Source organism: Numida meleagris, chromosome 16 (assembly GCF_002078875.1).
Source record: "Numida meleagris isolate 19003 breed g44 Domestic line chromosome 16, NumMel1.0, whole genome shotgun sequence".
Lineage (NCBI taxonomy): Eukaryota > Metazoa > Chordata > Aves > Galliformes > Numididae > Numida > Numida meleagris.
Window position 1 is genome coordinate 5,740,293 of NC_034424.1, and position 8,220 is coordinate 5,748,512.

Sequence of the window (8,220 nt, forward strand, 5' to 3'; positions counted from 1 at the left end):
TACGTACATTAAAACCAACCCCGAGCCCCGGAAGGGTGCGAGCCTTCCTGCCCTGGGGGAGCGTTGCGTTTCTCCCGAGGAAACCCATTCGGTTATCAAAATTTTGGGAAGGTTTCTGACATTCGCACATTTTCTTGATGAGGTTAATGGGAAGAAGCGGTCGCACCTGGGCTGGAGCAGCGCTCCGCGTGCCGCCCTGCACGGACGGAGCCGCCCGCCGGGCTCACTCCGCCAAACCGCCGGGGGCTGCAGGGTCCCGCTGAGTCTAGGGGCGGCCCCGGCTCTCTGCGGGGCGCGGAGGACCGGAGCCGGCTCTGCTGCGTGAATTTAGGGGCCCATCCTCTTCTCCCCCCGCCTCTCGGCCCTTTGCAGCCCCTCGTCCCCATGAAAATCAAAAGAACGGGGCTGCGGAGAGGGCTCTAAGCTCCGACACAGCGGGATCGGGTTTAAATCCAGGGAAGGTTAACCCTTTGCTGAGCCGGCACGGAGCCCCGGGGGAGGGAGGGGAGCTCTGCTTCTGCGGGGACCGCTCTGTCACTCCGTGGGGACAACTGTGCCACCCCCCGGGGACAGCGGTGGCTGCGGGGTTCCTGGGGCTCGGAGGGAGCGGGGGTCGCTGAAGGGGACGGGAATAATTTGGGGTTCAGATGTAAGGGTGCTGCGGGGGCAGAGTCTCGGAGATGGGGACGCGGTTGCGTTCCGCGCGGGGACAGCGGCACCAGCCCGGGCTCTGCCCGCACTTCCCCGCAACGCCCGGCGGGGACCCGCTCGACGCAGCCGGGGGAGCCCGACCCCGATGCGGGGTTGCCGGCGGTCCGCGTTTAGGGAACGGCCCCCTGTGCTCGGGGTACCGGGCTGGCATCGAGCTCCGTGCGTCCCCCCGGGGCCGCTCCCCGGTACCGAGAGCGAAACTCGCTGGGGACGGCCGGGACCGGGTAGGTCCGGTCCGCCGGAGCTCTGCCCGTTACCCCGCTGCGTCGGGGGCCGAACGGCTCGGAGAAGAGGTGCGTGGAGGCGTCGGGGGGGCGGATTTCGTTGTGGAGCTCCGCGGCCCCAAAGTGCAGCGTTTTGTCCCCAGAACGAGCTCCGGGGCCGGGTGGGAGCTGCCGGGGGCGAAGCGGAGCGGTCGGAGAGAGCGGTGCCCGACGGGGCGGGCGGGCGGGCGGGGGTGCGGGTGGTGCCGAGCCGGTGCGTGTGTGTATGTGTGCGTAGATGCGGATGTGTGTGTGCGGCTGTGTGTGCCGCGTCCCTCCCTCCAGCCACCCCACCCCCGGGGAGGGGAGGGATGGAGGGGAGGGGGGCTCCGACGGCTCGCCTCGCTCCGGCAGCCCCAGTCGCTCCTCCAACGTCAGGGAGGTCATTAATAACCAATTAGGAGGGTCAATGAAGCTCATATATAGGCGGGCGGGAGCCGCCGAGCCGCACGGAGCCCGGCCGCCCGCCTCGCCCCCATGATGGGCTCGGTGCTGCCCGCCGAAGCCCTGGTGCTGAAGCCCGGGCTGAAGCCGCAGGGGCTCTCCCTGGCCGAGGTGATCACGTCCGACATCCTGCACAGCTTCCTCTACGGCCGCTGGAGGAACGTGCTGGGCGAGCAGCTCTTCGAGGAGAAGAGCAGCCCCAAGACCGCCTTCACGGCCGAAGTGCTGGCGCAGTCCTTCTCCGGAGGTGAGTTGCGGCCCCGCTCCCCCCGGGCGTGTCACGGCGGCTGACGGCGAAAGAAGGGCTTTAAATTCATGTGGTTAACTTGGGCTTGACCTGAGAAAGTTCCCACTTAAACCGCGGGGGTGGGGGCCGGGGCTCTGTCCCCGCCGCATTCAGCCCGGCACAATGTCCCTTCTCGCGGCCCCGCTCCCTTTTCCCCCTCTCGGATTTCTGTTCCTCTCTTAATTTACCATGAAGGCTAATTCCATTTCCATTCACGATATGTCAACCATCTCATCTCCCCATTTTGTAAGAGGAATTCCTGGGCCCTTTTAAACAAGCCCTCGCGCCATTCAGCCGCAATGTACCGCTACAGCATTCCTAAAGGACTAATGAATTTAGAATTAGCAATTTCTTTCGAGTTGAGTTTAATGAATGCAGATCACTTTAACAGCGTGACAAATTGCTGGATGGGCCGAAATAGACACCATTTAACCCCCTTTCCCAGCCCCGCTCCCTCGCCCGGCCCGGGCCGCTGTTCCCAGGTATCGCTCAATGCCTGGAGGGATCCGGGTACCGCTTTGTAGGGGCCCGGCTGGGCGCTGGTCGGGCTCAGCCCGGGGCTGGGGGCACAAAGCAGCGCTTTGTGGGTGCTCCGGGAGCTGGGGAGGGCTGGGGGGGCCCCGTTCCGACCCCGTTCCCGTCATCGCAGAGGTGCAGAAGCTCTCCAGCCTGGTGCTGCCGTCGGAAGTGATCATCGCACAGAGCTCCATCCCCGGGGAAGGGCTCGGCATCTTCTCCAAGACCTGGATCAAGGCTGGCACCGAGATGGGGCCGTTCACGGGCAGGGTGATCTCGCCGGAACACGTGGACCTGTGCAAGAACAACAACCTGATGTGGGAGGTAATGGTCCCGCAGGACACGGGGTGACAGTACTTTGTCCCATGCTTCGTGAGCCCTTCCCCGTGCCTCAGTTTCCCCCGGCTTCCCCCAGGGCAGGAGCTCTGGAGCACAGCCCTCGGAGCGTCCCCAGATCCCCACCGCTCGTGTCACCCCCTGCCCTGCCCTCCCCACGGAGCTGATGCTCCCGGGCTGGCTCTCCCCACTGCGCTCCCAGCCACACAATGGCTCTGCCCCGTCCCCTGCTTTGTCCCAGCCTTGATGCCGTGGTGCTGTGGGTTTTGGGGTGATGTGAGCAGCTGGGGCACCGCGGCTGTAGGGAGCATTTTGCTCAGATTTCCAGTTTTGCCGAGCGTCAGAATCACGCTTATTATTATTATTGCTTTACGCCTCACTTTTTCTGCTGCTCCACAAAGCATCGTCCACAAGGACTGGCCCTGGCAGGCGCCTTCCTCCACCATGCAGGGACACATCTCCCCTAGGCGATGCCGGCACGCCGAGCAGCCCCTCTGGGGCTGTGGAACCGATGCAGGGAGCCAGGCTGCCAGGCTGTGCCCACCCAGCCCCACTGCGACGTGCGTTCCGCGCCGGGAGGCTCCGGCATCTCCAGCCCAGAGGCAGCAGCTCCTGGTTGCACACAGATCTCAGCCCTGAGGCGGTGCTGGCTTTGGGACGTGATCTCAGAGCATCCCCTGGCACCGGGGCTGTGGGAAGGGCTTGGCCTGCTGCGGGCAGCATCGCTACAGCCGCTGTGCTCCCCTCCCAGGTCTTCAACGAGGACGGCACGGTGCGGTACTTCATCGATGCCAGCCAGGAGGACCACCGCAGCTGGATGACCTACATCAAATGCGCCCGCAATGAGCAGGAGCAGAACCTGGAGGTGGTGCAGATCGGGAACAGCATCTTCTACAAAGCCATTGAGGTATGCGGAGTGCTGAGACCCCACCCTGCCGACCTTCTCTTGCTTGTGGGGCTGCTGCTGGACCATTTGTGGGAGCACCCTGGCACCCAGACTGATGGGGGAACGCCATGCACAGGCTTTGGGGAGGCAACAAAGGTTCTCTTCTGTTCCCTCTCGGTGGGCTCACCAGTGCGTGCTGAGTGGAGGGAGAGCAAATACTGCCCAGGCTTGCTTTGGAGCATAACATCTGAACAAGCCCTGCAATCCTGGCACAGTCGAGGCTTTGGGCAGGAGCGGAGTTCCCACACTGTCTTGAGAAACAGGATTCAGTGCAGAACCCCAACCCAAAGCTGGGGGCTTCTGTGGAATCCGGGTGAAAGCTGCGCTCCACTCTGCGGCTTTCACCTGGAGGTCACCAGCGGCTCCGGCCGTAAATGCGTCCCCATGAACCACTGCTACTGCAGTGGAGGGTGGTGGCATCATGGGTTGGGGGTCACCAAGCAACTGCGTGGGCTTAGAGAGGTGGGAGAAGGGACAGCTCTGTCTCACCCCATTGCTGGGAGGGGGTTTTGCCTGGGCAGGAGCATGGGCGCCCGCCTGTCCCATGGGCAGGGGCTCCTGAGAATCATCTGCTCCACGGGCAGGAGTACAGCACTGAGGCAGAACACCAGCTTGGACAGGGATAGGAGCAATGGGGTGGGGAGAAGCCCATCTGAGCTGCTCTCCCCGTTCTGCGCATCCCTTTGCAGGCTTTTGCTGTGCCCAGCTTTAGGACCTGATGGGCGGCTGTGCCTGGTGTAGCATTAGCGGCAGTAGCTCAATTGGCTTTGATTCTTACATCATGCAAAGAAGCAAAATAATTCCAGGCAACACCCGTGTCGTGGGCAGCACCTCATGTTTGTCATCTCGCACAGACTTTGCCTGTGCCTGGCCGATGGGGTGGGTGGGGTGGCTATCTGCGGGGTGCGAGCAGAGGCTTTGCACGGCGATAACCCATCCCGAGTGCCGGAGCAGGTGTATTTAATTCCCTGTGCACAGACAGCGAAGTTGAAGCACTGAGAGCTCTGAGGTCCGTGTGGAGGGGACGTGGGGACAGGAGGTGCCGCCGTGCTGCTGCCATCAGGGCACGGTGGGTGCTCGGTGCTGCAAGCCCGGCTGGCTCCAACTCCGTGAGCTTTGTGCACTGACAAGAGAAGAAAAAACAGGAGGGGCTTTTCGTCCTCGCTCAGCTCGCTAATCCCTCGGCTCAGAGCTGCACAAATGAAATGTCGTGGGGCAGAGCGAGCGGCGTGGCCGCACAAACCAGCTCTAAGGTGGCAAAGTCGTGATTACTCGGGGCTTCTTTGCTGTTTGGCATTCATATTTTCACGCGTTTTTTGCCCATTCCCACTCGTCCTTGCCAGTTTGCTTTTCCCATTCCGTTCCTCAGCAATTCTAAGTTGCCGCTGTTGGGAAATGCAGCGAGTTTGGCCTCGGGTTGGAAAGCTGTGATGTGCCTGGGGGTCACTGACACAGCTCTGGGGTGTGTGCGGGTGGATGCACAGCTGCACGCGTGCACCAGCCCCAGCACAGCATACACGTACACACACAGACGTGCACACACCCGATGCACACACGTGTGTGCTTCTTAAAATCTTTCTAGCAATACTTATTTCTATTTGCTCGTATTAAAAAGAATTTGTTTTCTGTTATATGAAAATGACGGAGAGGAACAGCACTGGTCTGGGATGGGAAGCGTGGTCCCGTCTCTCAGACTCTGTAGCCACAGGGATGCCCATAAGATGAAGCATAAACAGATGGAGCCAAATCGCCGCTGCTTTCAGGTGCTTAAAATCAGGCACTTCTGCAGTGCTATGGTGACCTGACTTACAGTTGTACTTCATGGGGAAAAACGCTTTTCCTGAACTCTGTGCATGGAAAGCCAACCTCTGAAACTCGGTATTCTCTTGTTTCTAAATTAGATTCGTAATGCTACGGACCTGCAAGGGGAAAAGATACGTATTTTTATAGGGTGTTGCTGTTGTGGGTGTTGCCTTATGTGGCTGCTGTGGTGTGAGTGCACCCACCCTCTGGCCATGGCTGCGCTGCCGAGGATGCTCGGGCGCTGTTCTTGGCTGCTCACTGCAGTGCGGGACCAGAAGCCAAGCATCAAGGGTGGGAGGAGCCCTGTCACCCCACAGGAACAGGAGCAGCACTGCTGGAAAACCCTTCCTGCCCTCTGCTTGGGCTGGTGTAGGCAACAGGGCTTTGGTGCAGGCAGCATCTCACGCCTGGACCACGCTATCCTACAGCAGCTGCTGGGATCTCGGCTGGGTCCCTGGGCTGGCCGAGCCCTTGGCTGCATCTGCATTTCCACTTGAATTTCCACTGCTGGGGAATGACCCTGCTGGGGTGGGAGATGCTGCTGTGTCCTGCAGCAGGGAGTGCCAAGGCTCCATGCAGACTGCTGTGCACGGCACCGAGTCTGATCTCCATGTCATTGCTCCCTGCTTTGTTCTCTCGCACCTCGCTGCAGTTTGTGGGTGCACGATATCTTATTTCTCTACGTCCGTGTGTGTTGCCACACCTCCACCTCCTTGAGCTATAGGGATCCGCAGGGTCTGTGCCCCACTGTTTCTCCTTTTTCTGCTCCTGGGCCTGGGCAAGACCGAGGTGCAACTCAGTGCCGGCAATGCGTGGTGCTGAGCCATGCCACCACCGTCAGCATGGGCAGCACTGTGCCTGCCCCATGTCCTGGGGAGCACTGGGGACATTCAGCAATCCCGATGGCAGTGGGACCTTGCAGGAGTCCAAAGCGACCAGCTGAGGATGCGGGTAGAGCTGCTTGGTGTGCCATCCCAACACCCTCATCTGTGTGTCCTTCTCTAGATGATTCCTCCGGATCAAGAGCTGCTGGTCTGGTACGGGAACTCGCACAACACCTTCCTGGGCATCCCTGGTGTCCCGGGGCTGGAAGAGGAGCAGAAGAAGAACAAACACGGTAGGTGACAGCAGAAACAGCCACGTTATTCCCTGCTCACCCCATCCCCGGCTCTGAGGCCAGGGTGGGCACGGGGCAGGGACCCCACAGCTCTCCGAGGACAAGCATACGGACCTCTGAGCAGCACAGCACATCCCATGCTGGGCACACAGCTCTCCATATCCCCACAATCCTGCAGAGAGGAGCTGATCAGCCTCAGCTGTAAGACAGAGCCCATCTCCCCCATGGCAGAGCCTGCAGCTTGGGCAGATCCCCACTGATTTGAGACCCCTCGGTGTCGGTGTGCCCATAGCTGGGGCTGTGCCAGCAGCCACTGCCTGACCCAGCGTGGAGCTGCCAGGCATGGAGGAAGGAGCCCCAGCACACTGGATGCGCTTAACAATTTCCCTGTTCTGAATTTAACAGTGCAAACCCTTCTTTCCCAAAATGGCCAGTGCAGGAGGCTTTCACTCTCTGTCTGTCTCAGCAGCTCCCTGAGCTGCTCCTCCATGGGCAGGCAGCAGAGCACCCAGGCCCTTTTGGCAATGCTGCTCTCAGAGCTGAGTCCCCCTGCATGCTCCCTGCTCTGAGTGAGCCCCGAGGCAGAGCCCAGCAGAGCAGGGGGAGAAGGCTGGACTGAAGCAGGTCTTTTACAGCCACAGGTCCCTGCTGAGAGCCCCTTGTTGCTCTCCTGTGTCACACACCCTTATCACTGCTCTGAGTGACTGTGGCGTGCGGCTGGGGCACGGGGCACTTGTTTACGGCTTGGGAAAGGGGTGAGCCCAGAGGCACTACCTGACCGTCCCCTCTGTTCCCCCCAGAGGACTTCCACGCAGTGGAGACAGGGGCCAGCACCACGGGGCGCATGCGCTGCGTCATCTGCCACCGCGGCTTCAACTCCCGCAGCAACCTGCGCTCCCACATGCGCATCCACACCCTGGACAAGCCCTTCGTGTGCCGCTTCTGCAACCGCCGCTTCAGCCAGTCCTCCACCCTCCGCAACCACGTCCGCTTGCACACCGGCGAGCGGCCCTACAAGTGCCAGGTTTGCCAAAGTGCCTACTCCCAGCTCGCCGGGCTGCGGGCGCACCAGAAAAGCGCTCGTCATCGGCCTCCCAACGCCTCCCTGCAGGCTCACTCGCCTGCCCTGCCCGTGCCCCATCCCGCCTCCCTGGCCCATCACATCCCCACCATGGTGCTGTGAGCCCCGGCACGGCGGCAGCACGCTTTTGGATGGCCGCTGCTCACAGGCAAAGACTGGTGCTGAGACGTGCGAGGAACTGGGAGCCCACGGCAGAGCAGGGGGCAGAGGCAGGGCTGCTCTGCGTGCTGAGTTTGCTTTGGGAGCATCGCTGTTTCTGTGGGGTTTGGTGGGCAGGGAGCGTGGGAGGGCACGGCAGGATGTGCTGAGTGGATTTGCTGGCGCACTCGGCACTGGGGCTGCACCTGGATGTGTCATGGTTGGGTTTTACAGATAATTCGATAGCAGGAAAAATTGCTCTTCTCCCTTCCCCTCTGTCCCAGCGAGTGCCCAGCAGGGAAACGTGGCACAGCCCCGCAGCTTTGTCTATGGCGGCTCTTCCCAAGTGACAGATTTCCCTCCCTGGCAGCCCCGGTTCAGCCAAGTTGAGTTTTCCTCCCAGTTTGCATTCAGCCCCTTTCACACTGTCCCTCTAGCCACAGCTGTTTCCTGAGGTTTGCCTGAAGTCTGCAGGTGACACGGTGGAGAGGGTGAGCCGAGTGCCACCAAGGGATGGAACACCTCCCCCACGAGGGAGGCTGAGAGAGCTGGGGCTGTGAGACACCCGAGGTCAGGCTG

At 61.3% G+C, this 8,220-nt stretch overlaps 1 protein-coding gene across 1 annotated transcript; it reads left to right on the forward strand.

Moving 5' to 3' along the window:
- PRDM12 (PR/SET domain 12) lies at positions 1,452–8,220 on the forward strand. The gene is made up of 5 exons (XM_021414389.1): positions 1,452–1,665; positions 2,354–2,544; positions 3,308–3,463; positions 6,311–6,422; positions 7,223–8,220. Exons 1-5 carry the CDS (start codon positions 1,452–1,454, stop codon positions 7,603–7,605), a joined length of 1,056 nt encoding a protein of 351 aa, XP_021270064.1. The 3' UTR covers positions 7,606–8,220.

Excerpts from the sequence above, each read along its gene's own strand:
- PRDM12 (XM_021414389.1), top strand. The coding sequence starts at position 1,452 with ATGATGGGCTCGGTGCTGCCCGCCGAAGCCCTGGTGCTGAAGCCCGGG. Across the intron at positions 3,464-6,310 it reads TCTTCTACAAAGCCATTGAG|ATGATTCCTCCGGATCAAGA; the intron begins GTATGCGGAGTG and ends GTCCTTCTCTAG. Across the intron at positions 6,423-7,222 it reads GCAGAAGAAGAACAAACACG|AGGACTTCCACGCAGTGGAG; the intron begins GTAGGTGACAGC and ends TGTTCCCCCCAG.